We start from the raw sequence: 25,680 nt of genomic DNA, 5'->3' as shown, positions 1-25,680 counted from the left end.
ATGCACTTATTGCTCTAACATTTCTGAGTCTACATTCTTTTTTTTTTTTTTTTTTTTTTTTTGAGATAGGGTCTCACTCTGTCACCCAGGCTAGATGCAGTGGCACAATTATAGCTCACTGTAACCTTGAACTCTTGGGCTAAATCAGTCTTCCCACCTCTGTCTCCTGAGTGGCTAGGACTATAGGCATGTGTCAGCACACCTGGCTGATTTCTTAAATTTTTTGGTAGAGATAGGGTCTCACCGTCTTGACCAGGCTGGTCTTGAACTCCTAGCCTCAAGTGATCCTCCCACCTTGGCCTCCCAAAGCACTGGGATTACAGGCATGAGCCACTGTGTCCAGCCTGTATTCATTTTTCTTTGTCCTTTTTTCTGTCTTTTCTTCAAATTGCATCATTTTTGTTGATCTGTCTTCAAGTTTACTAATACTTTTTTCTGCCAACTCAGACCACCCTGAAGCTGTGAGAAAGTCTCAGCCAGGCCAAAGGGGAGTTGCTGACCAAAGCTTTCCCACTGGAGGAAAACCATATCAGGTGTAATAGTCCAGACTTTAATAGCCTCACTATGCTGAGCCTGTGGCTGGAAGCAGTGTTGGGGTATCATGACTTCAGCATGGCTGTTTGCCAACTATGCTTCTCACAGTGGATTCCCTTAAAAAGGATTTGAGTACCACGCCTTCATAGCTGCCAAAGGATGGCCAGATCTGGCATGAACATATTAATCTGTTAGTATTACACTTGACTGCCTGTGATAGAAAGCCCAGATAACCTTTGCTTAAACAAGATAGAAGTTTATTTATCTCTCATATTGAAGTTCAGCACTGATCCTGTAGCTCCAACGGGCAGAAAACAAAACCCTTTCTCCTTCATTGCTCTACCATTCTCAGTTGTTGACTTCTCCCTCATCTCAAATGGCTGTATTTGCTCTAACCATCACATTGACTTACCATTCTACAAGAAGGTAGAAGCTTGGGAGAAATGGTATACCTCGTGCTTTTATGCTCACTTATCAGCAGTTGCATGCAGTACTTTCATCTCACTCTCCAGAACTTTATAATATAAACATATTAATACTTATTTCAGCAGACCATGTGCCTGGCCAGAAATTGGGAAGACAGAATAAATAATGGAATAGAAGAATAACAGGGGTTGCTACAGTATTGCACTGTTGGGATTTTCTTCTTAGGCTTATGTTTCCCTTTAGCTTATTCATTTCGTTATGAATTTTAAAATTTCAGGCTGGTTATGGTGGCTCACACCTGTAATCCCAGCACTTTGGGAGGTGGAGGCAGGCAGATCATTTGAGGTCAGGAGTTAAGAGACCAACTTGGCCAACATGGGGACACCCCGTCTCTACTGAAAATACAAAATTTAGCTGGGTGTGGTGGTGTACGCCTGTAGTCCTAGCTACTTGGGAGGCTGAGGGAGGAGAATCATTTGAATCCAGGAGACGGAGGTTGTAGAGAGCCAAAATCACGCCACACTGCACTCCAGCCTGGGTGACAGGGAGAGCCTCTATCTAAAAAAAAAAACAAACCACAGATATGTACTACTTTAAATATTGATTAGTTTTAATGGTTTTTCCTAGTTTGGGATGTTTATTTTTCTTCATTAAACTTACTAAATATTTGGCTAATTCATTCTTCTTAAACTATCAACTTTTTTTTCTTTTAAGAGACAGGGTTTTGCTCTATTGCCCAGGCTGCTGGAGTGCAGTGGTGAGATCATGGCTCACTGCAGCCTCAAACTCCCAGGCTTAAGCAGTCTTCCCGCCTCAGCCTCCCAGGTAGCTGGGACTATAGCAACGTACCACCATACACGGCTTTGATTGATTGATTAATTGATTGATTGTAGAGATGGGGTTCTGCTGTGTTGCCCAGACTGGCCTTGAACTGGCCTCGAGCAGTTCTCCTACCTCGGCTTCCCAAAGTCATAGAATTACAGGCGGGAGCCACCGCGCCTAGCTCCAGCTTTTAAATATGGAGATTTATGTAGATACAAGTTCTAAATTTTTCACTTTAAATTGTTTCTATTTTTGCATTTACTAAATTATTTTTCTCAAGTATTTTCTTCAAATGTATTTTAATGACTTCTTTTTTTTTTTTTTTTTTTTTTTTGAGACGGAGTCTTGCTCTGTCACCCAGGCTGGAGTGCAGTGGCCGGATCTCAGCTCACTGCAAGCTCCGCCTCCCGGGTTCACGCCATTCTCCTGCCTCAGCCTCCCGAGTAGCTGGGACTACAGGCGCCCGCCACCTCGCCCGGCTAGTTTTTTGTATTTTTTAGTAGAGACGGGGTTTCACCGTGTTAGCCAGGACGGTCTCGATCTCCTGACCTCGTGATCCGCCCGTCTCAGCCTCCCAAAGTGCTGGGATTACAGGCTTGAGCCACCGCGCCCGGCCTTTAATGACTTCTTTTGGGATTCTTTTACTCTTGAGCTAGGGGCAATTAGGATTTTCTTGTAAAATCTTTGGTGCTGATTTTTAAAATGTATTTACTAGTTTAATGATCTGATCTCTTGAAGAAAATACAACTTCCTGAGGAAAAAGTCTGCAGCTGAGGTAGTCCCAGCAAGAGTGTGTCTTATGTGCTCATGTCCTTCCCTGTAATTGGTGAAACTATTATACCAGCGCCAGATTTTCACATCATGCTTTCTCCTCAGTCCCACTTCCTCACTAAGTGCTTTATCCAAGCTTATTTGGATCTTCCTCCCAGATAAGAGGAAATATTAAAAGCCCCTGGATTTCAGGTTATTTTTCCCCTGACAAATTGTTACCAGGGCATATTTTTTTCATGGTTGTCTCTGAGATTCTATCTGTGGTCCCTTTTCCAGTATATGTAAACTCTTTAAGCAATCAGATCCCATTTGCATGGCTGCAGACACATACTACAGGCTGATGACCAATAAGTCTTCATTTCCAATGTGGATTTCTCCTGATCTCATGAACAATATGTCCAACTGCTAAATCAGTGGCTATCTACAATTGCATGTCCCACCATACCACAGATTTCACCTATCATTCTGTCCCCTGCTTCTGCTTCCATCTAAGCCTTGCTTTCATTTTTTCCTGCCTTTGGTATCTTTTGAGATCTCAAACCACTTAACTTGGTTAAAGTTTTATTTTTCCATTTCTTTCACACTCAGGATAAATTGGTACCTAACATCTCCCCTTTAACTCACGGTAGATAATAAAAACATGTGCTTGCTAAATCAGTGAATGAACATAAACTGACAGCAGGCTGCTAATATGATGGGCTTTTAAAATAACCTCTGATTAATACCAGAACAAGGTTCAATATATTTTGTTTACAATCACCTAAGATGGATACTTCAGATTGAGTGGGAGTGTGTTGTTACAGGGAACAGTGACATTCAAAGATGTGGCTATTGACTTCACCCAGGAGGAGTGGAAGAGATTGGATCCTGCTCAGAGAAACCTGTACCGGAACGTGATGCTAGAAAACTATAACAACTTAATCACAGTGGGTAAGAGTAATTCACTATATAATTCAAACTCTGGAAAGAAAGTACCTTCCCCCCTACCCCCCTAGTGTTTCTGAAATATGTGGACCTTTTAAATATTAGAGTGAGCTTGCCCCTGGGATGCTTTTGCTCATGTGAATGTCCATGCTGCAGTTTTCAGAACAAAAGGAGACAGCATCCCTAGAAGCCACATTTTCTTGTCCTTTAGAAAGCCTGGTTTTCCTGGGCCAGCCTCAATTTTTGGGTGGTTCTTTGTTCCTAGTAGTATGTATGCACAGATCTATGTAACTTCCCTTTGACAGGCTATCCATTCACAAAACCTGATGTGATTTTCAAATTGGAGCAAGAAGAAGAACCATGGGTGATGGAGGAAGAAGTATTAAGGAGACACTGGAAAGGTAAGTGGAAGGGAACCAGACAGGTGAGGAGAGGTCAGGGCCCTATTAATGATTAATCAGTGAATGGTTGATCCCTCTAAAATATTCTTCAAAGATATTTTCAGAGCTTGGCACGACAGTTCATACCGATAGTCCCAGCACTTTGGGAAGCCAAGGTGGAAGGATTGCTTGAGTCCAGGAGTTTGGGACCAGCCTGGGCAACATAGTGAGATCTCATCTCTTAAAAAAAAAAAAAAAAGAAAAATTAGGCATGGCGCCGTGGCTCGCACCTGTAATCTCTGCACTTTGGGAGGCCGAGGTGGGCAGATCATGAGGTCAGGAGATCAAGACCATCCCGGTTAACACAGTGAAACCCCGTCTCTACTAAAAATACAAAAACTTAACTAGGTGTGGTGGCGGGAGCCTGTAGTCCTAGCTACTTGGGAGGCTGAGGCAGGAGAATTGCTTGAACCCGGGAGGCGGAGGTTGCAATGAGCCAAGATCACACCACTGCACTCCAGTCTGGGAGACAGAGTGCAACTATGTAAAAAAAAAAAAAAAAAGCCAGGTGTGGTGGCACACGCTTGTGATCCCAGCTGCTTGGGAGGCTGAGGTGGGAGGATCACTTGAGCCTAGGAGGTTGAGGCTGCAGTAAGCCATGATCACAGCACTGCATTCTAGCCTGGGCAACGGAATGAGACCCCATCTCAAAAAATATATATATATTTTTTTATTCAGAAAGCTGTAGACCTTTTGTGTGTGTGTGTGTGTGTGTGACAGAGTCTCACTCTGTCACCAGGCTGGAGTACAGCCACGTGATCTCGGCTCACTGCAACCCCCGCCTCCCGGGCTCAAGAGATTCTCCTGCCTCAACCTCCTGAGTAGCTGGGACTACAGGCCCCTGCCACCATGCCCTACTAATTTTTTGTATTTTTAGTAGAGACAGGGTTTCACCATGTTAGCCAGGATGGTTTTGATCTCCTGATCTCGAGATCTGCCCAACTTAGCCTCCCAAAGTGCTGGGATTACAGGCGTGAGCTACCGGGCCCGGCTTTTTTTCTTTTTTTCCTTTGAGACAGAGTCTCACTCTGTCACCAAGGCTGGAGTGCAGTGGAGCGATCTTGGCGCACTGCAACCTCTGGCCCCTGGGTTCAAACGATTCTCGTGCCTCATCCTCCTGAGTAGCTGGGACTATAGGCATGCACCACCACGCCCGACTAATTTTTTGGTATTTTTGGTAGGGATGGGGTTTCACTATGTTGGCCAGGCTGGTCTTGAACTCTTGACCTCAAGTGATCCACCTGCCTCGACTTCCCAAAGTGCAGAGATTACAGGCGTGAACCACTGCGCCTGGTCTGATGTATACTTTTGTAATACAAAAGTGACCATTGATGCAAACTCTTTTATAAACCTAAGATGTCATTTCTAGATACCATTCTTAATTTCTTTCCTCAGAACTTAGAGATCTGGTTGGCTTTCTTACCTGTGTGCTAGATACCAACCTTTCCTAATAAGTTTCCAGCCTTACTTTGATAATCATTCTGTTATTAACATCTTCGGGAGTACCGTCCACCCTCATATACAGGATCCTTTCTTTTTGCATACATTCACTAATTTGCAGTCATTAAATTAAACCTACTGACATTTATAGGCCCTTACTTTCTCTTCTTTTTTCTGTTCTAAATGTCTGAAATATACAGTCATACTTCTCACTGTATTTTTAGGTTTTGCTCTCATACTTCAATAATCACTACCATACTTTTATTTCAATAAAAGTTTTAAGTCAGTGCAGATTTATTGGTAGCTCCCATTTTCTGATATATTTGTCATGTGTATACGTAAGTGTTTATAATGTATGTGTGCATATGTATACACACACATATACATATATACACATACATATATATGTCCATATACACATATTTTGAATTTTATAAAGTCATTTTTGCCCTCCAAAGAGACTGTAATAATTTATATTTCTACCAGTAACTTCAATGTAGTCTGTTAGCATTTTAAAATATCATTGCCGGCCAGGCGTGGTGGCTCACGACTGTAATCCCAGCACTTTGGGAGGCCAAGGAGGGCGGATCACAAGGTCAGGAGATCGACAATCCTGGCTAACACAGTGAAACCCTGTCTATACTAAAAATATAAAAATTAGCTGGATGGGTCGGGCGCGGTGGCTCAAGCCTGTAATCCCAGCACTTTGGGAGGCCGAGACGGGCGGATCACGAGGTCAGGAGATCGAGACCATCCTGGCTAACACGGTGAAACCCCGTCTCCACTGATAGCCGGGTGAGGTGGCGGTCGCCTGTAGTCCCAGCTACTCGGGAGGCTGAGGCAGGAGAATGGCGTAAACCCGGGAGGCGGAGCTTGCAGTGAGCTGCGATCCGGTCACTGCACTGCAGCCTGGGTGACAGAGCGAGACTCCGTCTCAAAAAAAAAAAAGAAAAAAAAAAAAAAATAGCTGGATGTAGTGGTGCATGCCTGTAGTCCCAGCTACTTGGGAGGCTGAGACGAGAGGATCGCTTGAGTCTAGGAGATGGAGGTTGCAGTGAGCTGAGATCACACCACTGTATTCCAGCCTGGGTGACAGAGGAAGACCTTGTCTCTAAAAAAGAAAAAAAACAGTGCCACTACAGTATACACACAAATGATAAGAAAGCAAAATAGCCTTATTGCTGATATGGAGGAAGTTTTAGTTGTCTGGGTAGAAGATTAAACCAGCCACAGCATTCCATTAAGCCAAAGCATAATCCAGGACAAGCCCCTAATTATCTTCAAGCCTTAGAGGTGAGGAAGCTGCAGAAGAAAAGTTTGAAGCTAGCAGAGGTTGGTTCATAAGGATTAAGGAAAGAGGCCATTTCCACAACATAAAAATACAAGGTAAAGCAGTAAGAGCCAATGGAAGCTGCAGTAAATTATTCAGAAGATCCAGCTAAGATTATTGATGAAGGTGGCTAACTAAACAATAGAGTTTCGATATAGATGCAACAGCCTTCTATTGGAAGAACATGCCATCTAGGACTTTCACAGCTAGAGAGGTGAAGTCAGTGGCTCATTTCAAAGGTTCAAAGGACAGACTGACCCTCCTATTAGGGGCTAATGCAGGTGGTGACTTTAAGTTGGAGCCAATATTCATTCCCCATTCTGAAAATCCTAGGGCCCTTAAGAATTATACTACATACACCCTGCTTGTGCTCTATAAATGGAATAACAATGCCTGCATGGTAGCACATCTGTTTACAGCATTGATTTGCTAAATATTTTAAGCCCACTGTTGATACCTACTGCTCAGGGGAAAAAAAAAAAGTTCCTTTGAAAATATTGCTCATTGACAGTGCACTTGGTCACCCAAGAGCTCTAATGGAGATGTACAAGGAGATCAGTGTTGGTTCTCATGCCTGCTAATACAGCATCCATTCTGCAGCTCGTGGATCAAGTGTAATTTTGACTTTCAAGTCTTATTATTTAAGAAATACATTCTGGGGGGTGGAGCAACATGGCCGAATAGGAACAGCTCCAGTCTCCAGCTCCCAGCGCGAGCGACACAGAGGACAGGTGATTTCTGCATTTTCAACTGAGGTACTGGGTTCATCTCACTAGGGAGTGCCGGACAATCAGTGCTGGTCAGCTGCTGCAGCCCGACCAGCAAGAGCTGAAGCAGGGCGAGGCATCACCTCACCTGGGAAGCACAAGGGGGAAGGGAATCCCTTTTCCTAGCCAGGGGAACTGAGACACACAGCACCTGGAAAATTGGGTAACTCCCACCCCAATACTGCGCTTTACCAAGGGTCTTAGCAAACGGGCACACCAGGAGATTATATCCCACACCTGGCCGGGAGGGTCCCACACCCAGAGCCTCCCTCATTGCTAGCACAGCAGTCTGCGATCTAACGGCAAGGCAGCAGCGAGGCTGGGGGAGGGGCATCCGCCATTGCTGAGGCTTAAGTAGGTAAACCAAGCCGCTGGAAGCTCGAACTGGGTGGAGCTCACAGCAGCTCAAGGAGGCCTGCCTGTCTCTGTAGACTCCACCTCTGGGGACAGGACACAGCTAAACAACAACAACAACAAAAAGCAGCAGAAACCTCTGCAGACGCAAATGACTCTGTCTGACAGCTTTGAAGAGAGCAGTGGATCTCCCAAAACGGAGGTTGAGATCTGAGAACGGACAGACTGCCTGCTCAAGTGGGTCTCTGACCCCTGAGTAGCCTAACTGGGAGACGTCCCCCACTAGGGGCAGACCGACACCCCACACCTCACACGGTGGAGTACACCCCTGAGAGGAAGCTTCCAAAGCAAGAATCAGACAGGTACACTCGCTGTTCAGCAGTATTCTATCTTCTGCAGCCTCTCCTGCTGATACCCAGGCAAACAGGGTCTGGAGTGGACCTCAAGCAATCTCCAACAGACCTACAGCTGAGGGTCCCGACTGTTAGAAGGAAAATTAACAAACAGGAAGGACACCCACACCAAAACCTCATCAGTACATCACCATCATCAAAGACCAGAGGCAGATAAAAACCACAAAGATGGGGAAAAAGCAGGGCAGAAAAGCTGGAAATTCAAAAAATAAGAGCGCATCTCCCCCTGCAAAGGAACGCAGCTCATCGCCAGCAACAGATCAAAGCTGGACGGAGAATGACTTTGATGAGATGAGAGAAGACGGCTTCAGTCCATCAAACTTCTCACAGCTAAAGGAAGAATTACGTACCCAGCACAAAGAAACTAAAAATCTTGAAAAAAAGAGTGGAAGAATGGATAACTAGAATAATTAATGCAGAGAAGGCCATAAACAAACTGACAGAGATGAAAACCATGACACGAGAAATACGTGACAAATGCACAAGCTTCAGTAACCGACTCAATCAACTGGAAGAAAGAGTATCAGCAACTGAGGATCAAATGAATGAAATGAAGCGAAAAGAGAAATCTAAAGAAAAAAGAAGAAAAAGAAATGAACAAAGACTGCAAGAAGTATGGGATTATGTAAAAAGACCAAATCTACATCTGATTGGGGTGCCTGAAAGTGAGGGGGAAAATGGAACCAAGTTGGAAAACACTCTTCAGGATATCATCCAGGAGAACTTCCCCAGCCTAGTAGGGCAGGCCAACATTCAAATTCAGGAAATACAGAGAATGCCACAAAGATACTCCTCGAGAAGAGCAACTCCAAGACACATAATTGCCAGATTTACCAAAGTTGAAATGAAGAAAAAAATCTTAAGGGCAGCCAGAGAGAAAGGTCGGGTTACCCACAAAGGGAAGCCCATCAGACTAACAGCAGATCTCTCTGCAGAAACTCTACAAGCCAGAAGAGAGTGGGGGCCAATATTCAACATTCTTAAAGAAAAGAATTTTCAACCCAGAATTTCATATCCAGCTAAACTAAGTTTCATAAGTGAAGGAGAAATAAAATCCTTTACAGATAAGCAAATGCTTAGAGATTTTGTCACCACCAGGCCTGCCTTACAAGAGACCGTGAAGGAAGCACTAAACATGGAAAGGAACAACTGGTACCAGCCATTGCAAAAACATGCCAAAATGTAAAGACCATCGAGGCTAGGAAGAAACTGCATCAACTAATGAGTAAAATCACCAGTTAATATCATAATGGCAGGATCAAGTTCACACATAACAATATTAACCTTAAATGTAAATGGACTAAATGGTCCAATTAAAACAGACAGACTGACAAACTGGATAAAGAGTGAAGACCCATCAATTTGCTGTATTCAGGAGACCCATCTCACATGCAGAGACATACATAGGCTCAAAATAAAGGGATGGAGGAAGATCTACCAAGCAAATGGAGAACAAAAAAAAAAGCAGGGGGCCGGGCGCGGTGGCTCAAGCCTGTAATCCCAGCACTTTGGGAGGCCAAGACGGGCGGATCACCAGGTCAGGAGTTTGAGACCAGCCTGGCTAACACGGTGAAACCCCGTCTCTACAAAAAAATACAAAAAACTAGCCGGGCGAGGTGGCGGGCGCCTGTAGTCCCAGCTACTTGGGAGGCTGAGGCAGGAGAATGGTGTGAACCCGGGAGGCGGAGCTTGCAGTGAGCTGAGATCCGGCCACTGCACTCCAGCCTGGGCGACAGAGCGAGACTCTGTCTCAAAAAAAAAAAAAAAAAAAAAAAAAAAAAAAAAAAAACAGGGGTTGCAATACTAGTCTCAGATAAAACAGACTTTAAACCATCAAAGATCAAAAGAGACAAGGCCATTACATAATGGTAAAGGGATCAATTCAACAGGAAGAGCTAACGATCCTAAATATATATGCACCCAATACAGGAGCACCCAGATTCATCAAGCAAGTCCTTAGAGACTTACAAAGAGACTTAGACTCCCATACAATAATAATAGGAGACTTCAACACCCCACTGTCAACATTAGACAGATCAACGAGACAGAAAGTTAACAAGGATATCCAGGAATTGAACTCATCTCTGCAGCAAGCAGACCTAATAGACATCTACAGAACTCTCCACCCCAAATCAACAGAATATACATTCTTCTCAGCACCACATCACACTTATTCCAAAATTGACCACATAATTGGAAGTAAAGCACTCCTCAGCAAATGTACAAGAACAGAAATTATAACAAACTGTCTCTCAGACCACAGTGCAATCAAACTAGAACTCTGGACTAAGAAACTCAATCAAAACTGCTCAACTACATGGAAACTGAATAACCTGCTCCTGAATGACTACTGGGTACGTAACGAAATGAAGGCAGAAATAAAGATGTTCTTTGAAACCAATGAGAACAAAGATACAACATACCAGAATCTCTGGGACACATTTAAAGCAGTGTGTAGAGGGAAATTTATAGCACTAAATGCCCACAAGAGAAAGCTGGAAAGATCTAAAATTGACACGCTAACATCACAATTAAAAGAACTAGGGAAGCAAGAGCAAACACATTCAAAAGCTAGCAGAAGGCAAGAAATAACAAAGATCAGATCAGAACTGAAGGAGATAGAGACACAAAAAACTCTCCAAAAAAATCAATGAATCCAGGAGTTGGTTTTTTGAAAAGATCAACAAAACTGATAGACCGCTAGCAAGACTAATAAAGAAGAAAAGAGAGAAGAATCAAATAGACGCAATAAAAAATGATAAAGGGGATATCACCACCGACCCCACAGAAATACAAACTACCATCAGAGAATACTATAAACACCTCTACGCAAATAAACTAGAAAATCTAGAAGAAATGGATAATTTCCTAGACACTTACACTCTCCCAAGACTAAACCAGGAAGAAGCTGAATCCCTGAATAGACCAATAGCAGGCTCGGAAATTGAGGCAATAATTAATAGCCTACCAACCAAAAAAAGTCCAGGACCAGATGGATTCACAGCTGAATTCTACCAGAGGTACAAGGAGGAGCTGATACCATTCCTTCTGAAACTATTCCAATCAATAGAAAAAGAGAGAATCCTCCCTAACTCATTTTATGAGGCCAACATCATCCTGATACCAAAGCCTGGCAGAGACACAACAAAAAAAGAGAATTTTAGACCAATATCCCTGATGAACATCGATGCAAAAATCCTCAATAAAATACTGGCAAACTGGATCCAGCAGCACATCAAAAAGCTTATCCACCATGATCAAGTAGGCTTCATCTCTGGGATGCAAGGCTGGTTCAACATACGCAAATCAATAAATGTAATCCAGCATATAAACAGAACCAAAGACAAAAACCACATGATTATCTTAATAGATGCAGAAAAGGCCTTTGACAAAATTCAACAGCCCTTTATGCTAAAAACGCTCAATAAATTCGGTATTGATGGAACGTATCTCAAAATCATAAGAGCTATTTATGACAAACCCACAGCCAATATCATACTGAATGGGCAAAAACTGGAAAAATTCCCTTTGAAAACTGGCACAAGACAGGGATGCCCTCTCTCACCACTCCTATTCAACATAGTGTTGGAAGTTCTGGCTAGGGCAATCAGGCAAGAGAAAGAAATAAAGGGTATTCAGTTAGGAAAAGAAGAAGTCAAATTGTCCCTGTTTGCAGATGACATGATTGTATATTTAGAAAACCCCATCATCTCAGCCCCAAATCTCCTTAAGCTGATAAGAAACTTCAGCAAAGTCTCAGGATACAAAATAAATGTGCAAAAATTACAAGCATTCTTATACACCAGTCACAGACAGACAGCCAAATCATGAGTGAACTTCCATTCACAATTGCTTCAAAGAGAATAAAATACCTAGGAATCCAACTTACAAGGGATGTAAAGGACCTCTTCAAGGAGAACTACAAACCACTGCTCAGTGAAATAAAAGAGGACACAAACAAATGGAAGAACATACCATGCTCATGGATAGGAAGAATCAATATCGTGAAAATGGCCATACTGCCCAAGGTAATTTATAGATTCAATGCCATCCCCATCAAGCTACCAATGAGTTTCTTCACAGAATTGGAAAAAACTGCTTTAAAGTTCATATGGAACCAAAAAAGAGCCCACACTGCCAAAACAATCCTAAGTCAAAAGAACAAAGCTGGAGGCATCATGCTACCTGACTTCAAACTATACTACAAGGCTACAGTAACCAAAACAGCATGGTACCAGTACCAAAACAGAGATATAGACCAATGGAACAGAACAGAATCCTCAGAAATAATACCACACATCTACAGCCATCTGATCTTTGACAAACCTGAGAAAAACAAGAAATGGGGAAAGGATTCCTTATTTAATAAATGGTGCTGGGAAAATTGGCTAGCCATAAGTAGAAAGCTGAAACTGGATCCTTTCCTTACTCCTTATACGAAAATTAATTCAAGATGGATTAGAGACTTAAATGTTAGACCTAATACCATAAAAACCCTAGAAGAAAACCTAGGTAATACCATTCAGGTCATAGGCATGGGCAAGGACTTCATGTCTAAAACACTAAAAGCAATGGCAACAAAAGCCAAAATTGACAAATGGGATCTAATTAAACTAAAGAGCTTCTGCACAGCAAAAGAATCTACCATCAGAGTGAACAGGCAACCTACAGAATGGTAGAAAATTTTTGCAATCTACTCATCTGATAAAGGGCTAGTATCCAGAACCTACAAAGAACTCAAACAGATTTACAAGAAAAAAACAAACAACCCCATCAAAAAGTGGGCAAAGGATATGAACAGACATTTCTCAAAAGAAGACATGCATACAGCCAACAGACACATGAAAAAATGCTCATCATCACTGGCCATCAGAGAAATGCAAATCAAAACCACAATGAGATACCATCTCACACCAGTTAGAATGGCGATCATTAAAAAGTCAGGAAACAACAGGTGCTGGAGAGGATGTGGAGAAATAGAACACTTTTACACTGTTAGTGAGATTGTAAACTAGTTCAACCATTATGGAAAACAGTATGGCGATTCCTCAAGGATCTAGAACTAGAAGTACCATATGACCCAGCCATCCCATTACTGGGTATATACCCAAAGGATTATAAATCATGCTGCTATAAAGACACATGCACACGTATGTTTATTGCGGCACTATTCACAATAGCAAAGACTTGGAATCAACCCAAATGTCCATCAGTGACAGACTGGATTAAGAAAATGTGGCACATATACACCGTGGAATACTATGCAGCCTTAAAAAAGGATGAGTTTGTGTCCTTTGTAGGGACATGGATGCAGGTGGAAACCATCATTCTCAGCAAACTATCGCAAGAACAGAAAACCAAACGCCGCATGTTCTCACTCATAGGTGGAAACTGAACAATGAGATCACTTGGACTCGGGAAGGGGAACATCACACACCGGGGCCTATCATGGGGAGGGGGGAGGGGTTGCATTTGGAGTTATACCTGATGTAAATGACGAGTTGATGGGTGCAGCACACCAACATGGCACAAGTATACATATGTAACAAACCTGCATGTTATGCACATGTACCCTAGAACTTAAAGTATAATAATAATTTTTAAAAAAGAAAAAAAAGAAATACATTCTGTAACGTAGTAGCTTCCATAGGTAATGATTCCTCTGATGGATCTGGGTAAAGTAAATTAAAAAGTGTAAAAACTGGCTGGAAAGGATTCATGATTCTAGGTGCTATTATGAATATTCATGACTCATGAGAGGAGATCAGAATATCAACAGGAGTTTGAAAGAGGTTGATTTGACACTCATGGATGACTTTGAAGGGTTCAAGGCTTCAGTGGAGGAAGTTATTGTAGATGTGCCCCTAGCAAGAGAAGTAGAAATAGAAGTAGAGCCGGAAGATGTGACTGAATTGCTGTAGTCTCGTGATAGCAGGGATAAGGATTACTTCTTATGGATGAACAAAGAAAGTCATTTCTTCAGGATCTACTCCTGGTGAAGATGCTGTGCACATTGTGGAAATCAATGATTTAGAATATTCCATAAATATAATTGATAAGGCAGTGGCAAGATTTGAGAGGAGTGACTACACTTTTGAAAGAAGTTCTACTGCGGGTAAAGTACTATCAAACATCATCACATGCTACAGATAAACTTTTTGTGAAAGAAAAGTCAATCAATGTGACTCTTCATTGTTATCTTAAGCAATTGCGGCCGGGCGCAGTGGCCCATGTCTGTAATCCCAGCACTTTGGGAGGCTGAGGCGGGTGGATCACGAGGTCAGGAGTTTGAGAGTAGCTTGGCCAACATTAGTGAAACTCCATCACTACTAAAAATAATAATAATAAAAATTAGCCTGGCATGGTGGTGCACACCTGTAATCCCAGCTACTCAGGAGGCTGAGGCAGGAGAATCGCTTGAACCCAGGAGGCAGAAGTTGCAGTGAGCAGAGATTGAGCCACTGCACTCCAGCCTGGGCAACAGAGGGAGATTCCATCTCAAAAAAAAAAAAAAAAAAAAAAAAAACAAGAAAAGAAAAGAAAAAAGAAATTGCTACAGCCACCCCAACATTCTGCAATCCCTCCTTGATTAGTCAGCAGCCATCAACATTGAGGAAGACCCCCTATCAGCAAAAAGATTACTCACGGAAGGTTCAGATGATTGTTAGCTTTTTTTTAGCAATATTTTTAAATTAAGGTGTAGTACATTTTTTAGACATGATGCTATTGTATACATAATAGACTAGAGTATATAGTATTAACTTGTTTTTTGGGGTTTTTTTTGAGATGGAGTCTCTCTTAGACACCCAGGTTGGAGTGCTGTGGTGCGATCTCGGCTCACTGCAACCTCTACCTCCTGGGTTCAAATGATTCTCCTGCCTCAGCCTCCCAGTAGCTGGGTGTGTACAGGCGCCTGCCACCACGCCCAGCTAATTTTTTAAAATTTTTAGTAGAGACCACCATATTGGCCAGGCTGGTCTTGAACCCCTGACCTCAAATGATTCACCTACCTCGGCCTCCCAAAGTGCCGGGATTACAGTCGTGAGCCACCACACCCGGCCAACATAACTTTTATATGCAGTGGGGAACCAAAAAAGTTGTGTAACATGCTTTATTGTAGTGGTGTGGAACTGAACCCACAGTATCTCTGAAGTATGCCTATGTTTCTATTTTGAATTATTGATTTATAGATTTTATTTTATTATCTTTTTGTATATTTGTTGTAATACATTTAGTTAAGATTATTTATGTAAACTATCAGTAAACAGACAACCTACAGAATGGGAGAAAATATTTGCAAACTATGCATCTGACACAGGCCTAATACCCAGCATCTATAAGGAACTTAAATTTACAAGAAAAAAACAACCCTATTGAAAGGACATGAACAGATACTTTTCAAGACATAAATATGGCCAAGAAGCTTATGAAAGAAAGTTCAACATCACTGATTGTTAGAGAAATGCAAATCACCATAATGAGATACCACCTCACACCAGTCATAATGGCCATTATTAAAAAGGCAAAAAATAACAGATGCCGGCAGAGAGGAGAAAAATTTCCATTTTCCTATTGGAAGTAAGCAGCAATACGGAACTGAGTATCTCAGCCTTATTAAGTATGTAAACTTTCACTTATTCTCCTTGTTTGAGCCAGTTTATTTTCTCTGTATTCTTCTGCCTGGTGTCCCTGACTCTAGAGTCTGTCTGGTTCCATTTCTCCAGAAGCAGAGAGTAGTCTCCCATCTTCTCTAGGGAGTGATAGGCATCTCATAGCACAATGCAGGCAATTGTTTGCCTTATAGACTTCCATTCAGTTCTCTTGTTTTTTAGGGCCCCTGTTCATTCCCACTTTTCGTGGTACATGATTTCTCAGCCTTTCTTTAGTTATATAGTAGGAACTTGCTTTTTGACATCTTCGTCTGCAGGCACATGGGTTTCAGTGTTCTCAGTTCTTCTGTTAGGTAACAGTCCTTTCATCTTCTTCCATCTGCTAAAATTATGTTTAAATCTATCATCCATTGTTGTCTGTTATGGCCTTTGTCTTCGTTGGTTTATGCCTTTTACATGATACTGTAATATTAGTGCACTTTTGGATAGAATCCAAGCTAAACTCATGTATTTATTATACCATATTTAACCTCAACTTCTTATTATTTTTTTTCCCTCTGCTCACTATATTTGCCCCTATACAAGTAACCTAGGTGGGCCTCTCCAGTTTTATGTTCCAATTCTGTCATCCAGTTTTTAACCTTCCTATTGGTTCTTCTCATTTTATTGATTATTGCAGTGTTCAGAACAATTTTATTTGTTTACACTGGATATATAATACATACTCATGGAGCAGAACTTTTTATTTTTATTTTTTGATGATGATTTTTTTTTTGAGATGGAGTCTCACTCTGTTACCCAGGTTGGAGTATAGTGGCACGATCTTGGTTCATTGCAATCTCCGCCTCCCGGTTCAAGTGATTCTCCTGCCTCAGCTTCCCATGTAGCTGGGACTACAGGCACGCGCCACCACGCCCGGCTAATTTTTGTATTTTTAGTAGAGATGGGGTTTCACTATGTTGGCCAGGCTAGTCTTGAACTCCTGACCTCATGATCCATCCGCCTCAACCTGCTGGGATTACAGGCATGTGCCATCGCACCCAGCCAGAACAGACCTTCTAAAGTAGAAAAGGATATAGTTTGAAAAGTAATTATTCTCTTACACATTTTTCCTGTCTATGGTGGCACCCCCAGTATCATTTTCCTTTGAGCTATTCTATTTTCAAACATTTTTATTGAAACTCCTTTAAACTGATATATTAACTTGTGAATGTCATCTTTATGCTGTTGAATTTTCTCATGTAAAATCCTTTAATGCCTTTTGTCTTAGTTTCCTAGGGCTGCTGAAACAAAATACCACAAACTTGGTAACAGAAATAACAGGAATTGGCCAGGCATGGGCCACCACTTTGAGAGGCCGAGGTGGGTGGATCACCTGAGCTCAGGAGTTCGAGACCACCCAGGGCAACATGGTGAAAACCCATATCTACTAAAAATACAAAAAAATTAACTGGGTGTGGTGGTGCACGCCCCTAGTCCCAGCTACTCGGGAGGCTGAGGCACGAGAATCGCTTGAGCCCCAGAGTTGAAGGTTGCAGTGAGCCGAGATTGCACCAGTACGCTCCAACTTGGGCTACAGACTGAGAATCTGTCTCTAAAAAATAAAAAATAAAAAAAAATGTTCTCACAGTTCTGGAGGCCAGAAATCTAAAATCAAGGTGTCAGTAGGGCCATACTCCCTCTGAAACCTGTAGGGAAGGATTCTTCCTTGCCTCTTTCAGCTTCTGGTATTCCCAGACATTCCTCGGTTTGTGGCAGCAAAACTCTACTCTGTCTCTCCATCTTTGCATGGCATTTCTTCTGTGTCTCTTGTCTCTTTGTGTAGCATTCTTTTTGTAAGAACACAAGTCATATTGCATTGGGGCTTCTCTTATTCCAGTTTGACCTCATCTTAACCTAATTTCATCTTCAGTGACCCTATATCTAAATGAGGCCTCATTCTGAGGCACGAAGAGTTAGGACGTCAATTCAATTCAATTCAGTCCATAACACCATTCCATTTCTTCAAGTCTATGTGTTCATTTTAAAGTTTTCTTCGTATGGTTTTTGGACATTTTAAATTTTTGTATATTTTTCATACTTTTTGTTGTCATTATAAATGTAGTTTTTAATTCTATAATTTCTGAATATAGTCAGCCCTTTCTATCCATGCTTTCTGCAATTACAGATTGAAAATATTCAGGGGAAAAAAGCAACAAAAAATAACAATACAACAATAAAAAAATACAAATTTAAAATTATAGTATAACGATTTACATAGCATTTATATTGTATTAAGTATTATAAGTAATCTGGAGATTAAAGTATATGGAAAGATACGTATAGGTTATATGAAAATGCTTTATCATTTTATGCAAGGCATTGAGCATCCATGGATTTTGGTATCCATGGGAGGTCCTGGAACCAGTCCCCAGTAGATAATGAGGGATGACTGTAGTTGTTTGTATATGAAGGTTTTTAAAAATGAATATTGATTGATATGTAGTGAATTTCTTACTTTTCATAATTGTTCAGATGACTTGATTTTTCAGGTAAACAGTTTTGTTTCTGACAAATAATGTTAATTTTCATTTTCTTTTCCTTTTTTTTTTGTTTTGTTTTGTTTTTTGAGACACAGTCTTATTCTTTCTCCCAGGCTAGACAGCAGCGGTGATCTCTGCTCACTGCAACCTTGACCTCCCAGGTGATCCTCCCATCTCAGCCTCCCTAGTAGCTGGCACTACAGGTGTGCACCACTACGCCAAGATAATTTTTGTATCTTTGGTAGAGATGGGGTTTTGCCATGTGGCTCAGTCTGGTTTTGAACTCGTGGGCTCAAGAGATCTGTTTGCCTCAGCCTCCCAAAGTGCTAGGATTACAGGCATGAGCCACTGCACTCACACCTTTTAATTAAGAGGGGCAAACTCTTTTCTTAATTTTCATACCTCTGATTTATTTCTCTTATTTAATTGTACTACCTAGTACTGCAATGAGTGGTGACAACAACTCATCTTTTCTTATTTCTGACTTTAATGTGAATGCTTCTGAATGTTTTCCATTAAGTAAAGGGCTGGTGTTTGGGCTGTACTGTAGTTTATTCTCAAATTAAATGTTATTTGTTCCTATTTTATATAAAGGATTTTTTAATGAAAAATAGAGTTTTATGATCTTAATATCTACAGAATTGATTACTTGACTTTTCCATTTTTTTAAATGTCATTACTTGCCATTTTCATTAATGTATTTACTTTTAGTAATATACTTTCTATTATTGAAACATATCCCTGGAAAAAATGGACTCAACTCAAATATGATATATCTTATATTTAATGTACTTCTGGGTCACTTTTTTCCTTTTGGGTCATTTTGATGTTTTACATAGAATTTTTACATTGGTTTTCATAAATGAAATTGGATAGTTTCCTTTTTTGGTGTGTCATCTTTGTCAGGTTTTTGTATTAATATATTTTTTTCATATACAAAAACATTGGGAATTTTTCTATTTTTTCTTTCAGAACATTTTAGACAGCACAGGAGTTGTTCTTTAAATCTGTTAGAATTTTCATGTGAATCTCTGGGTTTTTCCTTTTTGTTTTGTTTTAGGGTATTACTTTTCATATTTCTTTTCATTTTATGAAAACTGATTTAGATAAGTTTTCTGAATCTTGTAGAGTCAGTTTTGGTAATTTACAATCCAGAAACGTTTAGATTATAAAAATGTATTTTAATAGAGTCCTGCAAAATGATCTTATAGGTTTTAGCTTCCTGTTTTTGTTTTTTCTCTGTAATTATTTCTTCTTACTTTATTTGTACATTCTGCATCTCCTATTTATTTACCAATTTGTTTTCTATCAAATCCTTTTTTAAAGCAATCAAAGCTATTTGTATTTATAAATACATGCCTCCACTCATATTTCCTTTCCTGAATTTCCTTCTCAAAACTTCAGAGATAAGAGATATATGCACTTGAAAATTTTTTAGTAGTGGGAGACTGGGGCTTAAACCAATAATCAGTCCCATAATTGCAATTTTTTTTTTTTTTTTTTTTTTTGACGCGGAGTCTTGCTCTGTGCCCCAGGCTGGAGTGCAGTGGCGCGATCTCGGCTCACAATTGCATATTTTTCAAAATGTTCTTCATATTACGATATTGGAAAAAAAATTGTAAGTGATATTTATTTTCAATCTGTTTTAGGAGAAATATGGGGAGTTGATGAGCATCAGAAAAACCAGGACAGACTTTTGAGACAAGTTGAAGTTAAATTCCAGAAAACACTGACTGAAGAAAAAGGCAATGAATGTCAAAAGAAATTTGCAAATGTATTTCCTCTGAACTCTGATTTTTTCCCTTCCAGACACAATCTCTATGAGTATGACTTATTTGGAAAGTGTTTAGAACATAATTTTGACTGTCATAATAATGCTAAATGCCTTATAAGAAAGGAACATTGTGAATATAATGAACCTGTGAAATCATATGCTAACAGCTCATCCCATTTTGTCATTACTCCCTTTAAGTGTAATCATTGTGGAAAAGGCTTCAATCAAACTTTGGACCTCATCAGACATCTGAGAATTCATAGTGGAGAAAAGCCCTATGAATGTAGTAACTGTAAAAAAGCCTTCAGTCACAAGGAAAAACTTATTAAACATTATAAAATTCACAGTAGGGAGCAGTCTTACAAATGTAATGAATGTGGTAAAGCTTTCATTAAAATGTCAAATCTCATTAGACATCAAAGAATTCATACTGGAGAGAAGCCCTATGCATGTAAGGAATGTGAGAAGTCCTTCAGCCAGAAATCAAATCTTATTGATCATGAAAAAATTCACACTGGAGAGAAACCTTATGAATGTAATGAGTGTGGAAAAGCATTCAGCCAGAAGCAAAGCCTCATTGCACATCAGAAAGTTCATACTGGGGAGAAACCTTATGCATGTAATGAATGTGGTAAAGCCTTCCCTCGAATTGCATCTCTTGCTCTTCATATGAGAAGTCATACAGGAGAAAAACCTTATAAATGTGATAAATGTGGTAAAGCCTTCTCTCAGTTTTCCATGCTTATTATACATGTTAGAATTCATACAGGTGAAAAACCCTATGAATGTAATGAGTGTGGAAAAGCCTTCTCTCAAAGCTCAGCCCTTACTGTACATATGAGAAGTCACACTGGTGAGAAACCCTATGAATGTAAGGAATGCAGAAAAGCCTTCAGCCACAAGAAAAACTTCATTACACACCAGAAAATCCATACTAGAGAGAAACCTTATGAGTGTAATGAATGTGGGAAAGCTTTTATACAGATGTCAAATCTTGTTAGACACCAGAGAATTCATACTGGGGAAAAACCCTATATATGTAAGGAATGTGGGAAAGCCTTTAGCCAGAAATCCAATCTCATTGCTCATGAAAAAATTCATTCTGGAGAGAAACCCTATGAATGCAATGAATGTGGTAAAGCCTTCAGCCAAAAGCAAAACTTTATTACACATCAAAAAGTTCATACTGGAGAGAAACCTTACGATTGTAATGAATGTGGTAAAGCCTTCTCTCAAATTGCATCCCTTACCCTTCATTTGAGAAGTCATACAGGGGAAAAGCCTTATGAATGTGACAAATGTGGTAAAGCCTTCTCTCAGTGCTCACTGCTTAATTTACATATGAGAAGTCACACAGGTGAGAAGCCCTATGTATGTAATGAATGTGGGAAAGCCTTCTCTCAAAGAACTTCCCTTATTGTGCACATGAGAGGTCATACAGGTGAAAAACCCTATGAATGTAATAAATGTGGAAAAGCCTTCTCCCAAAGTTCATCCCTTACTATACATATACGAGGACATACAGGTGAGAAACCCTTCGACTGCAGTAAATGTGGAAAAGCCTTCTCTCAAATCTCATCTCTTACCCTTCATATGAGAAAACATACAGGTGAGAAGCCCTATCACTGTATTGAGTGTGGCAAGGCTTTCAGCCAAAAGTCACACCTTGTTAGACACCAGAGAATTCATACTCATTAGAAACCCTATGAATACTGTGAATATGGCAAAGCCTTCTGAAGGAATTAACACCTCATTGCATGTTACATGATCACTTCCAGAGTAGAAAACTATGAATGTGGGATAGCCTTCTGAAAAAGCCACAAATTTATGAAACATTAGAGAATTCTTCCAAGGTGACAAATTATATAATGAAAAAGCTGATTATCAGAAACTTTCAGCAGACATCTTACTGATAATATTTAATCAGAATTCTCATTGAAATCTGAAACAAGGTATCTGCCATCAGCATAACAACACAATACTTGAGCTCCTAGCCAATGTATTAAGTAAGAAAAACAAGATTGGGAAAACCAAGTATCAATGAAGAACTATAAAAATAACTTATACAAAAAATAGTTAATTAGAAAACATGTTGATAGAAAAATCTAAGAATAAACACAACAATGAATTGAGGTCTTCATCAAGTTATAAAACATGTTGAAAGGCACCTGAAAAATGATATTTTGTCTGAAAAGACTTGACATTGTAAAAATATAATTTCTCTCCCAAATCGCTAAGTTTAATATACTTCCACTTGAAGTTTACATCAGTTTTATTTTAAGGAACTTCACAAACTTATCCAAAAATTTTATGTGGAAAAGTAAAGAAACACAAGTAGCTGAAACAAACTTGACAAAGCAAATAGAGAAGACACACTCTATTATTAGATATATACTTATTTAAAGCTGTTGTCATTTAAACAATGTATTACTGAGTGAATAAATCAAGCAGTAGTAAGATAGCATCGATACAAAAATCCAAGAAGATACAGGAATTCTGTGTATGACAGTGCTATTGAAATCACTGGAGAATGAATGGCTTATTTAATAAATGGAAGGTTCACAGGAGAAAACTTTTAGCTTTCTACTTTATCTCATATACGAAAATAAAATCCAACTAAAGACCAGAATATAAAAAGTAAAATTCTAAAACTATGATGAAAGTAGAACCTATTACTTTAGGGTAACAAGATTTCTTTAAAAACACATAAACGGCCGGGCGCGGTGGCTCAAGCCTGTAATCCCAGCACTTTGGGAGGCCGAGACGGGCGGATCACGAGGTCAGGAGATCGAAACCATCCTGGCTAACACAGTGAAACCCCGTCTCTACTAAAAAATACAAAAAACTAGCCGGGCGCGGTGGCGGGCGCCTATAGTCCCAGCTACTCGGGAGGCTGAGGCAGGAGAATGGCGTGAACCCGGGAGGCGGAGCTTGCAGTGAGCCGAGATCCGGCCACTGCACTCCAGCCTGGGCGGCAGAGCGAGACTCCGTCTCAAAAAAAAAAAAAAAAAAAAACAAAAAAAACCAAAAAACACATAAACATGGAATAGTCCATTGAATTTTGGTGTGTTGGCTCACAGGCACCCACAAATGTACACAAAGAGATATCACTGTGTTCCTGAATCATGGTTTGTATTGCCCAAAATTGGATATAACAAATTTTTATCAATTGTGGAATAGATAAGTGTGATCATTTCTGTGACAAAATACAGAATTTAGAGAGAAACAAAACCTACTTATAGTTATATGGATAGATTACACTATATAATATTGAGAGAAAAAAATTTAAATACACAACGGAACACAGTATAACATTTGTATAATTTAATAAGATCTTGCAAAGAACAGTACTATGTATTGGTCATGGATCCATATACGACTTGGTTGCCTTTTGTGATGTGGGAAAGGTTTGATGGGAGTTCTTATATTTATCTGTAATATTTCTTTAATAAAAGAGTGAAAGCAGGCCGGGCGCGGTGGCTCAATCCTGTAATCCCAGTACTTTGGGAGGCCGAGACGGGCGGATCACGAAGTCAGGAGATCGAGACCATCCTGGCTAACATGGTGAAACCCCGTCTCTACTAAAAATACAAAAAACTAGCCGGGCGTGGTGGCGGGCGCCTGTAGTCCCAGCTACTCGGAGGCTGAGGCAGGAGAATGGCGTAAACCCGGGAGGCGGAGCTTGCAGTGAGCCGAGATCGCGCCACTGCACTCCAGCCTGGGTGACACAGCGAGACTCCGTCTCAAAAAAAAAAAAAAAAAAAAAAGAGTGAAAGCAATTTTGACAGTGGTGATAAATCTGGTTGTCCAAATTAATGTTACGGGTTTTTCATTTTTTTTCTTGCCTTTATTTTCCTAATTTCCCTAAAATAAGAATCAAATGGGTGGGGGAAACCTGGGCCTGGAGAAATAATTTTAAAATGGAATTTTATTCTTGATCAGATACTAACATTTATAGAAGATTCTCTTTACACAAAACATACCTAACAAGATATTATTTTGTTTACTGTCTCTTCATGTTAACTGGAATAATAAAATCAGCAGTATTTTAGCATTTATTTGAGGCCAATTTTTAATTTTAAACAAATTTTTTTCTAGTTGAAAGGAGTATAGAAACAAAACAATTGACCGGGCGCAGTGGCTCAAGCCTGTAATCCCAGCACTTTGGGAGGCCGAGACGGGCGAATCACGAGGTCAGGAGATCGAGACCATCCTGGCTAACATGGTGAAACCCCGTCTCTACTAAAAAAATACAAAAAACTAGCCAGGTGAGGTGGCGGGCGCCTGTAGTCCCAGCTACTCGGGAGGCTGAGGCAGGAGAATGGCGTGAACCCGGGAGGCGGAGCTTGCAGTGAGCTGAGATCCGGCCACTGCACTCCCGCCTAGATGACAGAGCCAGACTCCGTCTCAAAAAAAAAAAAAAAAGAAAGAAACAAAACAATTATTATTGGGATAATTGGCTATCCATTTGGGGGGGAAAATCCACCTTCATTTGGGTTGGTTTTGGAGTGAGGGAAAGAGACCATTCATGCATACTGTAAAATATAGTTTACATTCTAATATGTCAAGCCAAGAATAGTTACCAGTGTTGGAGTAGGAGCAATATCTATAGATCTCAACAAAGCTTTCTTTGTTTCTGGATCAATAAATGGGGATGCAGATGCTGGTGATTTTATGTATGCCAGGTAAGGCCCAGTGGAGGTGAAAAATTCACTTCATTCTGTTCCACAGATGTTTTATATTCAGGCCTTTCAAATATTTGTGTTGCTGCCAGGTACAGTGGTGGCTCACGCCTGTAATCCCAGCACTTTGGGAGGCCGAGGTGGGCAGATCACTTGAGGTCAGGAGTTCATGACCAGCCTGGCCAACATGGTGGAACCCTGTCTTAACTGAAAATACAAAAATTAGCGGCCGGGCGCGGTGGCTCAAGTCTGTAATCCCAGCACTTTGGGAGGCCGAGACGGGCGGATCACGAGGTCAGGAGATCGAGACCATCCTGGCTAACACGGTGAAACCCCGTCTCTATTAAGAAATACAAAAAACTAGCCGGGCGAAGTGGCGGGCGCCTGTAGTCCCAGCTACTCGGGAGGCTGAGGCCGGAGAATGGCGTAAACCCGGGAGGCGGAGCTTGCAGTGAGCTGAGATCCGGCCACTGTACTCCAGCCTGGGTGACACAGCGCGAGACTCCGTCACAAAAAAAAAAAAAAAATTAGCTGGGTGTGGTGGCACGCGCCTGTAATCTCAGCTATTTGGGAGGCTGAGGTACAAGAATCACTTGAACTCAGGAGGCAGAGGTTGTAGTAAGCCGAGATCGCGCCACTGCATTGCAGCCTGGGCAACAGAGTGAGACTCCATCTCAAAAAACAAAAAAACAAATATGTTGCCTCCAATTTCATTTTCTGTGAATAGTCTATTCATATATTAAGTCTGCTTTTTTCTACTGGAACTTTAAAAAGTTTTTCTTAGAAATAATTATAGATTTGTAGGAAGTTATACAAATAATACCCTATATAGTACTATTTAGTTCTTGTACCCCACACCTCATTTCTTCTA

General features: G+C 40.6%; 1 protein-coding gene across 16 annotated transcripts in view; it reads left to right on the top strand.

The window, feature by feature from the left end:
- LOC105495427 (zinc finger protein 569) overlaps window positions 1-25,030 on the top strand; it is a 142,380-nt gene extending 117,350 nt beyond the window's left edge. For 11 of the 16 annotated variants that reach the window (XM_071087654.1, XM_071087652.1, XM_071087649.1 and 8 more), the window contains 4 exons: window positions 448-533; window positions 3,357-3,483; window positions 3,783-3,878; window positions 20,003-25,030. In XM_071087654.1, the coding sequence (XP_070943755.1) occupies window positions 448-533; window positions 3,357-3,483; window positions 3,783-3,878; window positions 20,003-21,825 (2,132 nt within the window). In that variant the 3' untranslated portion in view covers window positions 21,826-25,030. The remainder of the gene's footprint in view (window positions 1-447; window positions 534-3,356; window positions 3,484-3,782; window positions 3,879-20,002) is intronic. The other 5 variants (XM_071087660.1, XM_071087661.1, XM_024797146.2 and 2 more) reach the window with 1 other exon arrangement.
- The last annotated feature ends 650 nt before the right edge of the window (window positions 25,031-25,680 follow it).

Source organism: Macaca nemestrina, chromosome 20 (genome assembly GCF_043159975.1).
Source record: "Macaca nemestrina isolate mMacNem1 chromosome 20, mMacNem.hap1, whole genome shotgun sequence".
In the NCBI taxonomy this organism is placed as follows: Eukaryota; Metazoa; Chordata; class Mammalia; order Primates; family Cercopithecidae; genus Macaca; species Macaca nemestrina.
The sequence above is the reverse complement of the archived record's forward strand: the minus strand, read 5'-3'. Positions and strand labels throughout refer to the sequence as shown.